The 22,462-nt window shown below is 37.9% G+C and overlaps 1 protein-coding gene across 1 annotated transcript in view; it reads right to left on the reverse strand.

Moving 5' to 3' along the window:
- Positions 1 to 15,342, reverse strand: part of LOC134675767 (tyrosine-protein kinase receptor) — a 44,447-nt gene extending 29,105 nt beyond the window's left edge. The window contains exons 1-4 of the mRNA XM_063534075.1: positions 13,643 to 15,342; positions 1,323 to 1,411; positions 956 to 1,071; positions 379 to 583 (exon numbers count right to left, since the gene is read on the reverse strand). Coding sequence (XP_063390145.1) covers positions 379 to 583; positions 956 to 1,071; positions 1,323 to 1,411; positions 13,643 to 14,207 — 975 coding nt within the window. The 5' untranslated portion in view covers positions 14,208 to 15,342. The remainder of the gene's footprint in view (positions 1 to 378; positions 584 to 955; positions 1,072 to 1,322; positions 1,412 to 13,642) is intronic.
- Between the last annotated feature and the right edge of the window lie 7,120 nt (positions 15,343 to 22,462).

Genomic DNA, 22,462 nt, shown 5'->3' on the forward strand with positions numbered 1-22,462 from the left:
TTCAGGAACGCAGTCCACCATCCTGATGTTATCTATGGCGATGTGAGGCAGGGGACTGTTCAGACTGACGTAAATACTGACTTACGCCCATAATTTCGCACTTATGCTGCGGCGACTTGCACTGCCCGTTATAAATAGGTGGTTCAGGAACGCAGTCCACCATCCTGATGTTGTCTATGACTATGACGATGTGAGGCAGGGGACTGTTCAGACTGACGTAAATTTGACTGACTTACGCCCATAATTTCGCACTTATGCTGCGGCGACTTGCACTGCCCGTTATAAATAGGTGTTTCAGGAACGCAGTCTACCATCCTGATGTTGTCTATAACGATGTGGGGCAGGGGACTGTTCAGACTGACGTAAAAACTGACTTACGCCCATGATTTCGCACTTATGCTGCGGCGACTTGCACTGCCCGTTATAAATAGGCGGTTCAGGAACGCAGTCCACCATCCTGATGTTATCTATGGCGATGTGAGGCAGGGGACTGTTCAGACTGACGAACGACGGCCGAGTGATCTCCACCATGATGTTGACCTCTTGCTGGATTTTGGCGATTTTCACTTTGAAATATCGCCATCTGTGCAGAAATACAATTAAAGTTGCATATAGGTAAAACAGTAACGGTAATCAATCAGATATGTAATTATTTCAGTTTAGAGCCATTTACGAGATAAGAAAAAAAAGAAGAAAGAATAAAAAAGAAAAAAAGAGTTAAGTAATTCCATTCAATCCAATCCAATTATAGTTACTTATGTCGTGGTTCGATGGTCAAACTAAGTGGAATATAAAATTCCCAATAGTCCGAATGGTCGGACGTCGGACAGACGGAAAGTTCCTTGTCGTCCGACCTGTCGAAATACGCGGCCGTAGGATAGGGTTTCGTAAAAATTAATTCCCTCAGAAAGTACCTCCGTGAGAAAGGCTCACAATTTAAAGCATTAGTACTTACTCTTCATAGTTATTCCCGGTGACTTCAGTCAAAATCCACTGGATCCCCGACTCTGATTCGGACACCAGTCGTATACTGGCGTTTTGCATCCTGCTCTGGTGGAGCCAGGCTTCGAACTGTGGGAGAGAGACACACAAAATTACAGTCTTTTGGTCTTCTGTCGAATGGAATGAAATTCGTTTGTAAAACCAACGAAAAACTCAAATTTTTGAGATCTTCTCCGTAAGTTTACGCTCTTTATGGCCTGGCCATGATATTGCGCGACCATAGGTTGGAGCGAGACACAGCGATCGGACCTTTCGTTCCCTATGATTCGTCGTGGCCAGGCCGTTAGGCCCTTAACCAAAAAAATAAATGTAATAGGTACCTGGCATGTTTCCCACAGTCCTCGGAAGAGTGGCGACCGTATGACCATGTTCTCCATCGTGGGGTCCACCGGGAGATACAGGAAGTGACCTGGGGAAGAAAACATCAATCAGTCAACGTCCAATTGTTGAAATTGTATGATGGATATCCGAATGTTCGGGTAAAGGCGACGTTCGGAGGGTATCTGTCTATCTAATCTATCTAATACCTTTAAACGAGCAATTCTGATTGCTTATTTATACCGGGTGTGGCCTGGAACACGAGCAAATAATTAAAACATAGATTGTACTCCTCAAACGGTGATACTTTTGTTCAACAACTTTTAAAAATTATGAAGTATTTAGACTTCCTATTTTTCATACAAAATAAATATTATCTTCAATGGACGCCATCACCACGCCATTATCATTGTGATTGACGTTGCTTCTCACGCCTTAAACATAACAAAATTCGCAATACATTGCGTCTTAGAATAAACTTTAAAGTGTATTATAAATCAAACCACAAATTATTTTTAAAAGTCGCCGAACAAATAAATGTTGATCAGTATGAGGAGTACAGCCTACAGTTTAATTTTTTGCTCATATTACAGGCCACACCCGGTATAAGTATATATTTCGGGGATCTAGGAAACTGCTCTAACGATTTCGATGAAATTTACTATATGTGGGTTTTCCGGGGCGAAAAATCGACCTAGCTTGGTCTTCTCTGGAAAAACGCTCATTCTTGAGTTTTTATATTATTTTCCGAGCAAAGCTCGGTCTCCCAGATATTGAGATTAAAAATAACATACGATTTCCTTTATAAAATTAGTGACGTTTGCCGCCCAAAGAGTATAATATGAAAAACTACACTGGGGTACTGAATTAATTAAGGTGTGTGAAGCGAGCCCAGTATGGATACGATGGTCGTTTTTGTCTACGTGACAGCGTGATAAAACGGTATCCGTCACTTTCAACCGACGGATATTTTGTCATGTGGATAAAGCCGTCCATAGTAGGCCAGCAGTCAGTAAATCAGTGTAAGGCTTGTCCCACCAAGAGCGAGTAAGCGATTAACTATCGGCGATTTTCGCGCCCAAGAAACGAACAAAAGATTAGAATCCCGTGTTAGTAAAAGAGACACATATATTAATAGTTCATCGCTGGCTGTTCACACTGCCGGCGAGAACACTCGCTCTACTAGTTTGTCGCCGCGATAAGATAAAACTAGCTCAGCGGTACTCGCTCGGCGATGCTCGCTTCGTAGTTTGAACAAGTCTGCGACGTCTGCGTGTTCGGCTACGCTGCACAATAGCCCGTCGCACTCGAACACTCGCCTATAGCCGAGCGAAAAAACTATTGGAGCTAACACTCGCTTCTCGCCGCTCGCCCACTCTTCTAGTTTATCGCTCATCGTCGGCGGTCGGACAAGTGCCTAAACGCCTAAATAGCCGTCGCACCAATCGCCGTGGCAACTCGGGATTACCGAGCGAACTTTGACATTTTGCATCGCGTGGGCTCGATGTTGCTAGGACGAAACTTGTGGAATATCTAGATATAAAAGATTTTTCCAATTTTATAACCCTGCCTGCTTTTGATTGATTTGATTTAATATGTGCCCACCGCCTCCATAAGGTTAGTACGTCTTTCGTCGGGAACTGTACACGTTTTTATAACAGTCCCCACTGATATAAAGTCGCACCAAACAAAGTCTGCAGCGGAATTGATAGCCCACGCAGTGTAAGTGTTATGTGTACGTCATAATTTCACAGAAGTTTGACACTTGCACTGCGTGGGCTATCAAAATCGCTGCAGACTTTTTACGGTCTGACTATAGTGAATTTACCACTTCACAAATTAAGTGCTCCTTGTTAAATAAGGGGTACTACACTGTTAATGATTTCGATAGTATAATAGGTTTTGTGTAACCCTTACGAAGCCGGGGCGGGTCGCTAGTTCGTTTTTTTAGCATTAGAAATAAAATAAACAATCTTGATGTGTCTTTTAATTGAAAAACACATTTTAAAAATAAGTTACGTCAAATATGTAACAATTATGAATCAAATACGATCATTTATATTCTCCTGCTTTCATAAGTAACAGTTACTGATTTTTAAAAAGCGTTTTTAAGTTAAAAGACATGTCAAGATCGCCTACCTTCTCTCAAGTTCTTTCCAATGCTAAAAAAACGAACTATAGTACTTAGCCAATATCAATTGGCGCAGTCAGTAGGATCCGTACCTTAGATATTCCAAACACTTACCCTATTATTCATAAAACTTTACAAGCCTCAAGCGCTTCATTTATATTTAATTACACAAATGGGTCTTCCGCGAATGGCGGCAAATTTAAAAATACAAGCGCCAATAGAAAAAATAGTTTTGCGCCTTTTTCTATTCTATTGACAAGTTGGGTGTGTTTCAGTATACATACATTGCATTACTTGTTGTATTTGTTTCAGTATACATTGCATATATTGTACTTCATAGCTAAAAATCAGAAAATCTACCGATATTTCAGTAGATCTGGCAACGTTGCGTAGGTCTAACTAGGAAAAATATCGTCTCAGTATGAAATGCATGTTTTCATCAGCTTTCAATGCGAAGTTCATGATTATACTCGTATGCCTATCAATGCAATAATTTTATTTACAGTATTTTGTTCTGAAAAAAAATCCTAAAGTTTTGACACTTCAGTTTCTTAAACCTTTTTTTATCCCACTAAACATACGGCGTTGAAAAGCGCCATCTAGTTAAGCTGACAAATTCAAGGCAGATTTATTCATAAACTGTTAATACTTAACTCTTTGATTTAATATTTGATTTTTGAACATGAAATCTCAGATTATTCATAATCTCATTGAGTAGAAACATAATCAGTGTAGAGCAAATGCATCAGAACGTCAAATCAAGTACTGCAACTGCACAAGTGCACTAATTGCATGAGCCACTGCTATTCCCATTGCGCGCGCGGGGCGAAGGGTAGGATGACTCACGTTAAGGTGGCCACTGACGAGCCTTCCAACAGTCCAAATAGCGTGGCTGCAATCCAAAATCGGTCTGTCAATGTCAAAAACGTACAATGTTTAATATTAGGATGCCGTCCATTTGGATGAATCCATTGTAACGGCATTCATTTGGAAGGCTCGTCAGTGGTCTGCTTTAGACCGGGCAGTGTCCGGGGGTGGTATTCGACAAGCGACGTTTGACGTATCGTGTTGATCTCCCGTTGATGTGGGAAAAATCATAAGTTCTCGAATACGTACAATGTCAAAATTTGACGTTAACAATCCACAGTTAGGGTGACAAGCAAACCAAACCGAACCACCCTTAGTTTAGAGTTGAGTTTTGGATGGTTTTGGTTGTACCAAATGATATTATCCACCGTTGATGGAATCAACACTCAGTATGCAATAAAATCAACTGTTGATTTGACATGGATGCGAAATCTGACAGATGTACGTGTCGAATTTGGCCCCGGGTCGGAGCTTCCGGCGCTTACTATTCCGTGTAGTAGGTTGAGTAAGGTAATTTAGCATGCACTTTAGTCTCAGGCGATGCCGCTTGGCACGATTGTTCCTTAGGTCAAACAAAGCTGATTTGCCCCGGTAGCCGGGAGATCGTACCATGCAGACCCCCCAAAAAGGGGGGGTGATCTCCTGGCTACCGGGCCAGATCAACTTTGTTTGACCTAAGGAACAATCGTGCCAAGCGGCATCGCCTGAGACTAAATTGCATGCTGTTCCATACATTTGTCTTCCTTACTAAACCTACTATGTGGCATGACAGGCGATCATGTAATGCTTTCCATAGAAAATGATGCGCCGGAAGCTCCGGCCCGGACACGGCCCGGTCTAACGTGAGTTAAGGATGACTCACGTTAGACCGGGCCGTGTCCGGGGTGGAGCTTCCGGGGCTTACTTTTCTATGACATGACAGGCGATCACGTGATGCTTGCCATGGAAAACGATGCGCCGGAAGCTCCGGCCCGGACACGGCCCGGTCTAATGTGAGTCATACTTTATCCTTTAGGTTGGACTATACTCTGTATCTTTAGGTATTTAAATAAAAGTAAACTAAATCTACTCTCAACTGGGTAGGAGCCATTTGAGGGTAAATGAAAACATTACACGATCAAATAATGTAGGTTAAAGTCAGGTCGTTCATTGACAGATCCAGGCGGTTTTGTATTTGGTTGGATAACCAATAAATGTTATAACTACCCGAAAATGTACAAATTATTTGTTTACTTTTATTTAAATACCTAAAGATACAGACTATAGAGCAACGAACCAAAGTTACAATTTTACTAGGTACAGTCATCTGCGATAATATGTTTCACAACGAACGCCGCAAAAATACCTGACACGATCTTATTTGTAGAGCCATAAGAGCGTGTCACATATTTTTGGAGCCTGCGAAGAGTAACATATATATTGCAAGTAACTATACTCGCCGTACCTACTCAGGTCTTTTGAAGCTTTTTAACGATACGACTCGTTTTTAAAATAAATAAAAAATGATTAAATAAAAAAACATTTAGGTATTTCGGACGATTCAATCCATAGCAGGCGTGGCTCACTCTGCGATTTCATCGCTTTGCTACAGGTAGCTAAAAGTACATCCGTTCCACAACAATTTTGGTGGCTAGCCATAAGCCGCGCGTGGCGCTGTCGCCACTTAGCTGCCATATCTGTCCTGATCGTATCGTAACAGAAGCGTTTTGTTAGAGAGTGAGTCTTCTGAACCTATAGTATTATTATTTATTCTGTGTCCATAGTTTGTTACTTACAAAAAAACTTAAATTATACTATGTTGTACCTAAACTAAGATGTTGGGAGGTCTAGTGCCTAACTAATTATGAACCTTATGAACCAATTCTGCATGTATAACTGGCCTTAAAATTTATAGTATATGATGGTTCATTATTTTGTAAGTGGGTAGTTTTTGCACGCGATCATCGCGTTATGGTTTTTTTATGAATGAAAGTTTCACATTCAAAGGGACATTAATGATTTTACTGAGCCCTCTACTCGCTCGCGCTGAGCATTCGCAATGACTGCTCCGACTATTCCGGGAGGGCCGCAAATAATGCAAAATGGAAGAAAACGGACGGCTTTGTTGTTATTTTAGAGACAAGACCTGACGATCTACATACTAATTCTCTTTATATTACGGATTTGTTTGAGGTATCTGCCATACAAGGCAAAAAGCATTACGTAAGCAACATTCTCGTGGTTGCCCCATAAGGCCCACTTGCACCATCCCGATAACCCAGGGTTAAGTGGTGAAACCGTTAACCGTTAACCATGGTAACTCCAGGTTTAACCCGTTAACCTCGGGTTAGTAGAATGGTGCAATGGCCTAAGTAGACAGAAGTAGCATAAAGTTGGTCTAAGCTAAGCTAACTTTGCTTTATCTAAGTGACAAAGTATGAGAATAGCACAATAAACTAACTAAACACAATGTTAACTAGTATCCGATCGAAGTTTCGGTTTCGGCAGGTTTCTACATAAAACTTATATTTCAAGCGAAGGTTCAGTTTCGCCCAAAAAAACTATCAAACCTTTCAGCCACGCCGAAATTTACAAAATTGTATTTTCGCCTGGTTTCTGTACGAGTAGACCTGGGCCCAGTTTTATAAAGTTACAAGTTACAAGTTTACAGGCGTTTACTGGCAACACTTGCTCCGTTTTTTACAATTTGCGTTTTATAAAAGTACTGTGTTACAATTTTACAGGTTACAGGTACAAGTGCCTGTAGCTCAACCATAGACGAAAATACGGGAGTTTTAAGTTTTAAACTCATAATCGAACAAGCGTTTTATAAAAATATTGTAAATTACAAGTGTAGATTGGTACACTTGTAACAAAAACTTACATACGTCTTGAGTCCTGTAACAGCACAACAGCAGTTACTTGTAGACTCGTTTTCTGAGAGATTTTAAACTTTACTCTTTATAGCACCAACGCCAACGATTGTGCCAGGGCATGCATACTTTTCTATGCACTGACCTTATCAGTTTTTGTTAAAGTATCTAAAATATACAGTAAATAGGAAATAAAGTGACAATATGTTTGATATTGATTTTATTGTCGATTCGTTTTATTTTATCTACTAGGAAATGGAAAGGGATTAATGCCGATATTTGTCGTTGATTTATTAGCATTCGTCTCTTTATTTAAGTATAGTGCATTCACATTATGGTAAAGTGCACTATTCATAATTTTCGATACACACCGTATTTATCTTTGAGCCGCTACCGAAACGATACATTTTAATGTAAGAATGTGAAAGAATACTATTTACATGTTATTTACTTATTACGTAAATATTTCATTAAATCTAACTTAATCTGAATCTGAAAACGGCCCAAAAAGTATATCCTTGGCATGGAACGCCGCTCTCAAGCACTCGATTTTTCCTTCATTTCTGGCCATTTTTCCAGTAATTAATATTTTACAGCAAACAAAAACACAATTTAGTAGAGACCCGAGTATCTATGACACACGTTTTTTTTTAAATAGTGATGTCCTTCACACCTGTAGATTTCACATGTAATCGAGATTGACCGTGGTTCTTTACAACTGTAATTATTTATGTGTATTTATAAAACAGCTGTAGCCGTTCACAGTGCATTACAGGTGCCTGTAGCCTGTACTCTTGTAACCTGTAACTTGTAACTTTATAAAACTGGGCCCTGACCTGACCTGGTCTGACCGAAGTTTTGGTTTCGGTTTCGGTGTAAAAATAACCTAAATTCGTAAATTAGATCAAAACTAAAATTCGTCTTCTCGCGGCGTTGTATACAGTCCGTTTTTTAGCATTAGAAAGAACTTCCCAGAAGTAAAAGCTTGTTGTTCCAAATCCGGCACTTTTAGCGGTAATAATTTGTAGTAAATTATATGTATTGACCATGCTACATTAGATAATACAATAATTATTAACAATTAAAGAGCCTGATAAAAAACCGCACGCTTGCTTCTGCGGAGTTCTTTCTAATGCTAAAAAAACGAACTATAGGTACGGGTTGTCAGTCTTCATTATTTACTAGACTCTTGTTCTAAACCGAACAAATCATGGACGTACGTATCACGAACGTATCAGATCAGCAGGAAGTTATTAAAGTCTATTTCCATCTCATTGAGTTGCGAACATCTAACACTCTAATAGCCATTTTCAACCTTATTTCAACAGTTTAAGGTGTTTTTTGTAGATACCTACATGAATAGAGGGAGTTAAATAAGCAGTAAACTGAATCGGTTGGGTCTAACACATACATAAAAGTTGTCTAATCTGAGGGCTTAGCCAAAATGACAACCGTTGAGTTAATAGAAAACAATAATATTTAGTGCCACTGGAAAGTAGCACCATATCGTCATCTTCCTCGCGTTGTCCCGGCATTTTGCCACGGCTCATGGGAGTGAAAATTTCAACTGCCTAGTCTAGCTATAAACAAGCCAAGCCGAAGACAGGGTGAAATGGAAGCAGCTCGTCGAGGCCTCGGTGAAGGCATTTCAAGACAGGCACGACCTTCAGTAATGAAGAATACGAAGAAGAAGAAGAAAGTCTAGCTATCACGGTTCATGAGATACAGACTGCTGCTGACAGACGGACAATGGAGTCTTAGTAATAGGGTCCCGTTTTTATTACCATTTGGGTACGGAACCCTAAAAATCGGCCCCTTATTAGTACTACACCTACTATCAATTCTCGCCTAATTAGGTATATTTCATTCAAGTATAACTCTCGCCCACTCGCCATCGGTATTCATTCATCAAAAAAGGAATTTAATCTCGTAAACAAATATCACTTTCATTAAGTTACAATGTTGCGCGTTGTTGTTGTGTTACACATTTACTGTCTAGTCAATACTTGAACGAAATCACAATAGGGGGTATTACTGCAATGTTCTGCCGCCAGAGTGCAGCACTAAGGTAGCTAGTAAAGCATAGAGTAACTTATTTACACTGTGCCTTAAACTGTGTTCTGTGTGTTATTGTCTGTGAAAACTTGTCATAAATAATGTCATAAATAATGACATTGATGCATGCAAGGCGGTTTGTGCAATGAATAAAGGCCTACCGGGAAACGCGAAAAGCGATTGATAGAGGTTAGATAGAAATTTCGATTTTCTTGTTTAGCGGCTATGATATTTTAATATAGATGTGTTATACACGTTCCAAAATTGAAGCACTCACCTCGTGTCATGTGTACGAGTTTGTCTCAGTCTGCCTGACGCAAGCGCGAAGTGTACACCGGTTAATACTTTTCCACAAATAACGTGTATTAAGCAACAAAATGCCGACCTGCGTTATGTTGAAATGCTCAAATTATCCGCGGAAGCGCAAAAAAATTGACGGCGTCACATATCATTCGTAAGTAAAAGCTGAAATAATCCGTTTTTCTTCGGTTTAATCTTGAAAGAAATAAAGCTGGCCGCCATTTTCGCCGGCTGACAGAAAAAGATAAGTTTATGTTCTTATCAGCGAGAATGACAAGGATGCACCAACTGCGTACATAGATTATCATAGCAGAGGCGTCATGGTAAGTTGCATTCGTTGTTTGGTGCTTGTCGTACAAATAAGAGAAATAAATTTCAACTTTAATAAAAGGTTTTGTTGTTATTGAATTTGCTTTTTTTAACTCGGTTTCGTGGAAAGGAATATAGTTTATTTACATAGTTATATATTTTTACCGCTTTATTTACATTTGCGTATGAACTGTGCTAATACCAGTATATATCACTTGATCAAATGGAAGGTGAATGTTATTAATATATAGTATTCACAAAATAGGTAGAATCCAGTACATATAAAATATAAAAATACGGGGTGAAATTTTAATCACCATACATACAATATAATCTGCGTACTGAACCAGCCAAATTCTTTTTGTTACAAAAGTAACAATGATAAGTATAATATAATATCTTTTATTTACATAACTAAAAGTGAAAACTTTTTACTTCGGTGACGAGTACATTACTACATAGAACTGCACTAAAATAATTTGCCCCTTCTGTCAAACATCTTATTCTTTGATATTTCTTTTCTTAATAAGTTTTACGGTTCGCGCCATCTCCACTATTTGCCGTCATGTTATGGTGGTATCACTGATTTACCAAATTCACGCGCAAGTGACAAACACTAGCCGTCTCTTTTTTACTTAGGTATTATTTTAATTGTGCCGTCTCTTTTACGCATTTGCGTATGAAGTTGTAAACAAATTGTAACTGATGCTGCCGTGACGTTGGCAGCATTGGTTGGCATCATTTTTTTCGCTTGTTATGTTAGTGTATGGCAAATCTATATTAAATAAATAATAAATCATTTATTCCAGACAACATCGATCCATAGGTATACATTTAAGATAAAATTAAAATATATTTAAAAAATTAGGTATAGGTATAACATAAAGATTCTTGACTAGACATTACAATTAAATTAAACTTAGCATTTGATAATAAATAATAAAATTCATTGATTATTAAAAGATTAAAATGTAATACTATAAAAAAACACTGTAAATATATGCGATTAAAATATCATAGTTTAGCGGTAGACCCCCAGATTGTAATTGATGTCGCAGTGGCGCCCCCTACGCAGAGTTTTGCGTAATATTCCCTATTTAATGAATATCAGGTACTTGTTAGCCGTGGGCTTATTGGTTGAAATAATTTGCAATGTTCCAATCCAATTCATGTTTTTTTACTTTTTGAAAAAAAATAAGTAGACGGTTAACATTGTAAACAATGATAGTGACAAAACCAGACGTAGAACAATGAAAGTGAGAGAACCAGAACTACAAGCGGCCAGACTTACGAGCGATAAACAAATTCCAAGCATAATTAATAAAAAATCGAAATAATCAAACGAAGTTGCATAGAGAAAGACTAAGATAAGTCTGCAACGATTTTAATAGCACACGCAGTGCAAGTGTTTTTTAGGTAGGTACCTATTTTAATGGAATGTAACTTTTGTAATTGTAATGTAATAAAAAAATGTTTTCCCGAACGTTTTTGACCTCCCTATGTTTCGAAAGAAGGCTCAAAAGTAAATTAAACCTAAAACGGACCTCTGGCATTTAAAGGTTGAATATTAAGTGGATATTTGCTTTTCATATCAATATCATCCGAGGGTGTTGTAACCACTTAAACTACTCGTGAGATTTTTGTTTAGTCATATTTTGTCTAAAATAATACGAATTAGTTTTAGAAGGAGGAACGTCGCAACCCGCAAGATACCATTGCAAAACACGAAGTCTGAGGGTTACCCATTTTAAACGTCACACTTCTATAAAATTATGATGTTTAAAATAAAATAACACTTGTCCAGTCCGTGCTTTTAAAATTGCTGCAGAGTTAGCTTGGTCCGAATCTATGAGGATAGGGTTATGGCAGACTAATAGCAGCTTTATGTTTATATTGTCTATGATTGTAGACCTCCTCGTAGTAAGTACCTACTAGATGTAGAGCATAATTGTTTTCCATCGTATTTTCTTGCAAACGTTCGTATTTGTTATAAACATGCTACAGTCAACCTCAGTACTTTTTGAACCGAGACTGACTTAAATAGCAAGAAACGTTCGTACGTTTCCGTGAAAAAACAATGGAAAATAATTATGCACTACATTTGTAACACGTTACTATACCAGCCTACCTTTCAGATATGTAGTGTCATAGAGGCAAATATCTTCTTCCTCGCGTTATCCCGGCATTTCGCCCCGCTCATGAGAGCCTGGGGTCCGCTTGACAACTAATCCCATGATTTGACGTAGGCACTAGTTTTTACAAAAGCGACTGCCATCTGACCTTCCAACCCAGAGGGTAAACTATGTAGGCCTTATTGGGATTAGTCCGGTTTCCTCACGATGTTTTCCTTCACCGAAAAGCGACTGGTAAATATCAAATGATATTTCGTACATAAGTTCCGAAAAACTCATTGGTACGAGCCGGAGTTTGAACCCGCGACCTCCAGATTGCAAGTCGCACGCTCTCACCGCTAGGCCACCAGCGCTTACGCTACGTCTTACGTAGGCGAACAACGCGCGAACGCGGCGCGGCGCGGCGCGGCGAAATCAATCCTTTGATGCCCATAGAAGTGTCCTACGTAACGTAAGCGATCTCGTTGCGAACGCGGTGCGGCGCGATTTGCACGCGAATGTCAGGCGGCGCGGCGGCGGCCGCTTTCGCCGCGCCGCGCCGCGCCGCGTTCGCGCGTTGTTCGCCTACGTAAGACGTAGCGTTATAGAGGCTATAGAGGCAAATATCTAAATAATATATAGGTATACTAAGCTCGGTTTTATATCCCAGATAAAGATAATGATCGATCGGCCAATTGCCCTATTTATGAACAGTTAGCATCAAATTTGATTTATTTGAGAAACGAAAGACAAAGTGACCAGGCGGGGCTTTTAGTGCCAAAGGCTGGAATCGAACCTGCGTCCTCTGCAATCGCGACAGATGCCTAAACCGGTCGGCCACCTGCCTTGGGCACTGGCAGTCCAACTTCTGTATGTGTTTCTTAATTTTATTTGCTAGAAGTTAATTTTAGCTGTCAAATTTTTTGATATTTTATTGCACAAAATATATACAACAATGTACAAATATTAAAAACCTAATGTTGCCTGGGGCATCGTCCCCTGGACGCTTGCTGCGTTTCCCCGCTGTCAAATTGCCTACTAGATGTCGCTGTACTGTGTGTTAAAAATCCTAGTTTGCGCTGTTAATTTTTTTCCGGAAAACATGACATCTGGCCGGTACATCGTACATCGTCAAGTTTGTACAAATTGTATCCTCTATTGGTCACTGTTGGATTTATTCACAGGTAAACAATCATGATGTGTCTTTTAATTGAAAAACACATTTTTAAAAAATTACGGCAAATATGTAACAATTATGAATCTAATACGATCATTTATATTCTTCTCATTTCATAAGTAATAGTTTTTGATTTTTAAAACGCGTTTTTCAATTAAAAGACATGTCAAGATCGCTTACCTTCTTGCAAGTTCTTTCTAATGCTAAAAAAAAACGAACTATAGATAAGGTGGTCTGTGAGTGTGGATTTATTACATTACTGTAATGGATTGTGAGCAAGGGGCCATTCAGGCCTTTTTCGTGGTCCTTCGAGCCGCATTATATGACATCTTAATATTGTTATTGTGACAAGGTTCTACGGCGGTTCATTAATATTCAATTCAAATGTTAAATGAGTAATTTTACGGTAAAACTACCTTGTTTGTATCTGGCTGGGAATGCCTGGTAAAAATAATTTTCCCGAGTTTGCCATCTACCATCCACCCAAATAGGCCCATCTAGAAAATGAAGAAAATCTCACCGTCAACATTCCCATCCGCATCCGTCGGAGGTCCCGAAAACTTGAGCCCCCTAGTCGTCTTGTTCAGCACCACCAAATCCGCAGCCGTCGCCACGGAGAACCCCAGCCCGTGACGCGAAACAGACGCGTTCCACTGCCACATACACATATCCGTCACATTCGACGCGTTCTCAAAGTTACAATACACTCCTACCACTTGTGGGGTGTAAGTGTTCACAGAAGCAGGCGTATAGTTCGGGCCCGAAGGCCTGAGCGCGTCAATCTTACGCGCCAGCGAATCATTCGATGGCTTCTCATGCACAGTTAAAACTCCTTCGTTGTCATTCATCATATCATCATTAATATTCAATTGTCTCAACATATTTTTCTTCCGTCCCGGCTTCGTATTATTTTTTAGCAAACTCGATATTTGCTTTAAAGAGCCCCGGTCTTTGGGATTAGCCGATCTGGTCTCCTTTTCCGCCGCCACGGTCTTTTTCGTTTTATTTTCTGTTTTGACTTCATGTTGATCGCCGATCACGATCGCGACTATGACGAGAATGATGAATAGTCTTCCAAGCGCCATTAGTGATCGTGAGTTTTCAGATGGCTATCTTTTTGCCGCTCGCGGCGGTCTGATTTCGAATTGGCATTTTGTGCGTTACGCAGAATTCGGGTGTTATTGTCGATGCTTTGTAAATTATTCATAACAAAAGCGCTAATGTCCTCACGCCCTCTGCGGGCTCGACCGTGACCCACCGATTATCTTATCAAGCTGGTCAGAAACCACACGCTCCTGGGTGCAATATGGACAGTCCACAAGATTCGTCTTTGTCGGTCGATACGCGAGCGACGTCCGGATACATCATTACAAACTACGCGATATGCCGAAACTGGCGGAACATTGATTCACTACCTAAGCCACTACATAAGCACATAATAATAAATTCGCAAATATTCCACAACTACAAAACTCGCCCGGCGGTCCCTGGAAAAACGAACGACACAGTCAAATGGACGATCAGGCGATGTCTATAAAACTCGGCTTCGCAGCCTCTGTAACCGCACTACGCACATTTTCAGCTCGCAATATAACACTGGGACTATAATAAAAACCACTTCTCGAAATATATCGCCCAAAATTTTCAATTTTCAGCACTAATATTACGTTTTAACAGCTCAGTATAACAAGGTAGATACATCGCCATCCCACTCCCGGAGCGCAGCGCCGCGGTGGGAGTATGCGGAACTAAACGCCCGAGGACCGAAATAATCATTACTTTTCGCGAGATGTGATCTTAGAGCGACTGATGCTGCGCAGGTGTCAACTCTCCTTCAGACAATTCAGCCCTTTCCCGGGTTTTCGCGCAGGATGTCGCTGCGTCCGGCACCGGATATCACATTGGTCCAATTAGGATCACTGTTCACGTCAAACGCCTCCCATTGGCCCGTCCTATCGTTGGTCCTCCTTATTGGTTGGTGCTAAAATTACCGCGTAAACGAACCAATGGTGAGCGGCACCGGATATTGCATGAAGAAAATTTCCTCAGAGATTTGTTTACGCGAACGGTGAGAGGTTGTCGTTTTTCACCGAGTTCCGATAGCGGATATTAAATCGGAAACCTATATTACCTCTCCCCTCAATAGGCTTATCTCCGTTTCAAAAAATGCTCAATTTAAAACAAGCATTCAAAAAATGCTGAAACAAGTTTTACAGGAGTTTCATTCATTATGTTCCTAAATAAAAGTGATCGATAATATTTTTCTTTTGAAAGAACAAGTAGTGTAGCGAATCAATTATGATTACAATGATTACTAATTCACATGCGCTTGAATAGTGTGTGCATATTGAGAGGTAAGTGGTTTCGATGTCTAATAAATACAGTAATGAATGAAAATGAGGGCATTTCGAAGTGAACAATCAACTGTGTGTATGTGTGAATGAGAGCAAACTGACAGCTCACTAGATTAGGGCCAAGCGTTCTGAAACCATCTTAGCAATGTATAGTTTAAACGAACTAAGCACTGAAAAAAACCCTGGCACTTTTCCTTATTGATTTTCCTTAAAATATATTGAATAACAATGGAACCTACAATAAGAACACTGTATTTTCGAATTATGCTCGAATTTATTCTTCACGTGACATAACGTAAACAATAAATTAAAACGCGGATTAGATTCAGAACGCCGCACCACTCCTTGCGGTTTCTTTTGTGATCTCCAGTTATTTTTTTGCAAAAAATTAATAATTATATAGTGTAAAACTCGGTGAAGGTGAAAAAATGTGTTCTACATGGAATTGTGCTATTCTATTGTACGGTACGTGTTACAGTGGTTTCGCAATGTATTGTTCTGTGTTCTGTAGGTGTATAGCTCCACGTACTTACAGAAATAAATAAACAAAACGGTATTCCATAAATACCGATCTATTTTGGAGGGTTTGGAAATATAACCGAACACATTAATACCTATGGCATCCGTTTCATTAATCCTGGTTAGGAAGTTAAGTAGGTATAATGAAAATTTAAAAATAGAACTAAACTAACATTAAGTTTGTATAATATAAACTTGCATCGTAATAATTGAAGTTATGTTTGAAATAGTTGGAAATGCAGGCAAGTCACATTCATGACTTAAGCTTTACATGTTTTTTTTTTATTAGTAATTATTACACCACAATGACATTAATAGGATTATTGTAGTTATTTATTACACTAATTAAATTGAAATTGATAAAACAAAGTGCCATACTTGCAATTTTTTTTTTTCAGAAATTGGCACATCATTCGACAAAATTTTACTCTTGTAGGGTCATTGCGCCTATTCACCGTCCAGTGCCTATTTCCGTCCACTTGGCATAGTTGCCGCAAAGAATTGTGAATAATTTGAATATGTCTTTATATTCAAAAATTGCATATAATCTGAATATACTGTATACATTGTAAAACTATATGTTCAAATTATACACAATTCTTTGTGGCAACTACGCCAAGTGGACGGAAACAGGCACTGGACAGTGAACTGAGACAATGACCCTATACTGTGCCTTACACAAATTACAGAAAAAATCTACAGGGTGGAAAGATAAGTTGGGCCCTGGAGGGAAACTACCTTAAATCCTTAAGCTGGCTCACTTTACTTAAAGGAATCATTCCTTTATTTTTTAAAACAAGTGTGAGTCGGACTCGCGCACGAAGGGTTCCGTACCATAATGCAAAAATAAAAAAACAAAAAAGCAAAAAAAACGGTCACTCATCCAAGTACTGACCCCTCCCGACGTTGCTTAACTTTGGTAAAAAATCACGTTTGTTGTATGGGAGCCCCATTTAAATCTTTATTTTATTCTGTTTTTAGTATTTGTTGTTATAGCGGCAACAGAAATACATCATCTGTGTAAATTTCAACTGTCTAGCTATCACGGTTCGTGAGATACAGCCTGGTGACAGACGGACGGATGGACGGACGGACGGACAGCGAAGTCTTAGTAATAGGGTCCCGTTTTACCCTTTGGGTACGGAACCCTAAAAAACGAAACTGCATACAAAGTATTTATCTTTTTTTCTTCAATTTAGCTTGTCTAAAAAATCTTGAGTACTAAATGTTAGATTTTATGGATATTTTGTACGACAGACGAGTGTAAGACCTAATGTTTCTTGGAGAAATGTTATCACTAACATTAACTGTATCGACTAGTACAATAAAAATTAGTGTTTTTATTTTTTGGAATTTTTTGTCGGTTGGAGTCCCGGGCGAGGCAAGCAAGTTTTAGAAAATCTTCGAATGCAGTTTTGATTCTTTTTAAAAATAAAGGAATGTCTCCTTTAAGTAAAATGAGCCAGCTTAAGGATTTAAGGTAGTTTCCCTCCAGGGCCCAACTTATCTTTCCACCCTGTATATCTCATTAACATAAACATTATTTATGGCTGTGTTTCAATAGATAACGAGTCTAATGCATGATGATTAATTGCCGGTATCTTATCAACTGAATAAAAATACATAGATGGTTATTCAGAGATTAAAGGATGTTGATAAAACAAATACTTATCATAGATAGGAAATAACTATAGTTCGTTTTTTTTAGCATTCGAAATAAGGTAAACAATCTTGATGTGTCTTTTAATTGAAAAACACATTTTAAAAAGAAGTTACGGCAAATATGTAACAATTATGAATCTAATACGATCATTTATATTCTTCTGCTTTCATAAGTAATAGTGTTTGATTTTTAAAAAGCATTTTTCAATTAAAAGACATGTCAAGTTCGCTTACCTTCTTGCAAGTTCTTTCTAATGCTAAAAAAACGAACTATAGTATAGAGTTTTACATAATTGCTATATAAATAGTTTTCAAGATAAGTGCTGGCAAGGTGAAAGGCAAGGAGAAATTTTAAAAGAAATAAATGAATTAATAATGTTTTCAGAGGTTATGAAGTAATGCTATATAATTTATTTCATTATCTAATACATTTTATATACAGTGGAACCTGGATAATTGCAATCTCAAGGGACCGGCCAGTTTTTGTCAATTAACCAGGTTTTTCATTTAAGCAGGTCGTGTCAATTAACGAGGTTCAAAAAATCGTTTTGTCAATTATAGAGGTTTTCATTAATAGAGGTTGCGTTCTGACAAATTTCTTTAATGGAGGTGCAAATAACCATTTAAAGTAGATTTACATTGATTTACATGCTTACGTTCTGGGTTTCTGGTCTATATGTATAATATTGCTTCTGTCTATACTTGCATTTTTACACTACATTAATTATCACTTTATTTTCTTATCATTTGGGTTTAAAATTTTCCCTTGAATTGTAAAAGAAAGTTTTATTAGAATGTAAAAAGCATACTTTGTTTTTTATTGATCAAAACTATTTCACCTGTTTATAGATACCCAATAAATAAATTGAATTCTGGATGGAGATATAAATAAAATGATCATAGCCATACGTCGGACTCCAGCGGGCATTTTCGTGGCATGTCAGAATGATAGGTAAGGTTCGCAAATCAATCAATTCACTTTCGAGTATTTGTACTTAGTATTTGGTACCTAGTATTTATAATGTGAAATTCCAAATATCAACAGTCACAATGACGCATGTCAGCTATTTATTTGTTTTTTAAGTGGCCACTTCAGTGGGCTATCAGTCATCACTTCAAAGAGTATTTACACATTAAAGATGAATAAATGATAACGAGTGACTAATTTAATTAACTATGTTACAAATACTAGGTACGTCATAATACTCGTAAGTTAAGGTTTTTTTGTAAACCTTACCTTGCCCTCAAACTGCCCCCTATAGTCCGACGTTTGATCATAGCTATTAAAATATTGTTTCTGCTGTCTACAACTACATTATTTCAATTACAGAGGTAATAAGTAAGACTCGTTTCAATAATAGAGGTAAAAACAAAAGCAAAAATAACGGTTTTTTTAGCACAGTGTCAATTATAGAGGTCTTAAGTTGCGATGTGGTCAATTACAGAGGCAAAATTACGAAAAGCACAAAAATCTAGATTGCAATTATAGAGGTTCCAAAATTTCAATTATAGAGGCCTTTTGGTCTCAAGGGACCGGGACCGGACTTTTGGTTGCAATTATTGAGGTTTTCCATTTATCCAGGTGCCAATTAACCAGGTTTCACTGTATTATGTATGTATAAAACTTAAGAAACTAAAACCCGTTAAAGTAATTAAGTATAAAAAACCAATGTGCCTCATTGCCTATTGAGAACATCGTTCAAGGAATACAAACATCAAAAATGAGTGTCAATGGGGCAACTGTGAGAATTGACGAAGGCACTAGTTTTTACGAAAGCAACTGCTTCTGACCTTCCAACCCAGAGGGGAAACTAGGCCTTATTGGGCGCTCTTACTGCTAGGCCACCAGCGCTAATCAATGTGCTAATTAATGTTACCGTTACACCAGCAACATTTTATTCTATTAATTATAGAGTCAGTCCATGAAAAATCTGCAGCTGATTTGATAGCCAACGCAGTGCACGTGTTATTTTAAATGTTAAACTTCTATGAAATTATGACGTATAAATGGCACTTGCACTGCATGGGCTATCAAATCCGCTGCAGACTTTTCGTGGTCCGACTCTAGTCTCAAATCAGTTATTTAACCAAAAATGCCCAAGCCAACTAAATACCTACATGAAATAATCAAATATTCCAAATATAGACACATTTTATTTAAACATTTAATAATATCTGACACAATAGGTACAATGAACTTAATGCAAAAAGTTAACAATACTTTTCTACAGTCTGTCAGTAAAAACATTTAAGGAAAAAAATAACAACATACCATTTGAATTCAAACTTTATTGCTGTGATTATAAGGTACCTGTTACAGTGTAGTCTTTGTTTCCTGTACAATGTAATGATTCATAGTTTCCTGTTGAGTCAAGTAGTTTTTAATTAATTAATTTGGTGCTGTTTGAGGCTAACCCATTACTTTGCTTGACATCTTACTATTTTAAGTATTTTACAAGCTTTTATTTAACTTGCCCTGTTAATATAAGTATGTATGTTAGTTGATTTGGGTCAAATCTTTGAAAACTTGGAAGCTAAATTTGACCCACTTCCCGATTTCCGATTGAGCTCAGATTTTGCATATGTAAATCGGATGACAGTGCAATATTATTATTATATTATGATGACATCGAACATGAGAACAATTAGAACGTTGTGATAAAACAACGCAAACTAATTGTGTTTGGGGTTGTTGGAATTGTCTTGATGATAATTAGTTGCCTGTGGAAAGAAAAGTACAGTCAGCGATAAAAGCATATACAAAAAATGCATTTTGTGCCAAAAACTTTAATTTGCTTGTTACTCTTGTTAGTAATCATCTTTCTAGTGTTGTTCCGGCATTTTTGCCACGGCTCACTTGAGGGACGTGGCGTTCGCACGGCAACCTAATCCCAAGAATTGACACAGGTTTTTACGAAAGCGATTGCCATTTGACATTCCAATCGAGAGGGGAAATTGAGCCTTATTGGGATTAGTCAGGTTTCCTCACAATGTTTACAGTTAATACCTATACCTACTTCACCTAAATAACGTCACAGGTAAAATGAAAACTAATGGAAATACCAGAGCACTTATAATTAATGCCTTATAATTCGATTTCTTCCATAAACAACGTATTTACGGTAATACTGATAATTCTAGATAACACATCGATATCAGTATTCGTAGTTCTATTCCTATTATAGTGTTAATTGAGAGAGAGTGTTATTTGTTCTTTTAGTGTTGATTAGAACCATTTCTGTTTAAATTCAAAACTATAGTTCGTTTTTTTTAGCATTAGAAAGAACTTGCAAGAAGGTAAGCGATCTTGACATGTTTTTTAATTGAAAAACGCTTTTTAAAATCAAAAACTATTACTTATGAAAGCGGAAGAATATAAATGATCGTATTAGATTCATAATTGTTACATATTTGCCGTAACTTATTTTTAAAATGTGTTTTTCAATTAAAAGACACATCAAGATTGTTTACCTTATTACTAATGCTAAAAAAACGAACTTATATATTGAACAAAGAATATATGTGACTATTATATGTAGTGAGATTTGAAGTCGCGACTCCGGGACACGGCTCTACCAAACCAAGTGAGCTAGCTGAAACGTTATCCTCCTAAGGCCCAGCCATACAAATGAAAAATCTAAAATTTGCCACTGAAATTTGAAGCTAATAGTGTAAGAAATAGAGTTATTTTTGCATTGATAGGAAAATTGAACGAAACAAAGGGAAAGCGACTCTGTTCCAATTGAATAGGATTTAAATTTCATCGAACTGACGACGTACTATAGGTAGGACCTTGGGCCTTAGGAGGTTATAACCGCCTTTGCCTTGTAGCCCCAGGCCACAAGATAAATTTGCTTAAAGGTAACATTCGAATGTCAAGGTTATGTGTCTATACTATACCAGGATCATCTGGTGGGCCAACTAGAAAAGCCTGGCAGGCCGCTGGTTGAGTACGGCTGTCTTAGTCCGTAACTTATACCAAAGAGAATTTGATATAGAGGCCATATCACCCGCAAAGAAAATCACTCTCACGCGCTGATCGGTCGAAAAGATGGAACCTGGCCTATACTCGAGTATATGACGACACTTTTCGACATTTTAAAAATGAAACACATATCTCAGTGAAAGAACAAGATGGCGTTCTAAAAGTTTTTGCTTTTAATTTTAATAATTTTTTTTTTTTTATGAATGGGCTTACTCATGGCCACAGACTAGCCGACAGACTAGGCAGATGGCAAGTTATTTAGGATTACCAACAGATAATACATCTTACATGCTCTTAAATCTATATAACAATCATGATTGATGCTTATCTAATTATAGATATAAGGATCTAATCATTTTATTAAAACAACGGTATGTGTAATCAAAATACATTTATTTGGCACAATGAATATAACCTCTCTGAACTTGACTAACCACAATTCAGACACATACTATAATTATTATCTCGGGTTCTCACAAAACAAAACGAACTGACCTGCTCACAATTCAAATACCTTACCATTTTTAATATCGATCGACCGTCATCGTCGAACGTCACCCCACGACTGACTACGAATGATCGTTCAATATTCAAGATGGAGGGATCGATCACGTGACCATTCACGTGATCGATCATTACAAATACTTTTTAAAGTATAGTCACTTAACTTATTTAATCTATAAAAATGTATTATAAGTACTAAAAATCTATATAAACCACACAGTATCCTAACAGCTCGGCCATCCTGCTAGAGCAAGTCCCTTTGCTCATCTACAATTACCATTCGGTTAAATGTTAGATTTACTGGTTTTATAACAGT

The sequence above is a fragment of the Cydia fagiglandana genome, chromosome 23 (genome assembly GCF_963556715.1).
Source record: "Cydia fagiglandana chromosome 23, ilCydFagi1.1, whole genome shotgun sequence".
Classification (NCBI taxonomy): domain Eukaryota; kingdom Metazoa; phylum Arthropoda; class Insecta; order Lepidoptera; family Tortricidae; genus Cydia; species Cydia fagiglandana.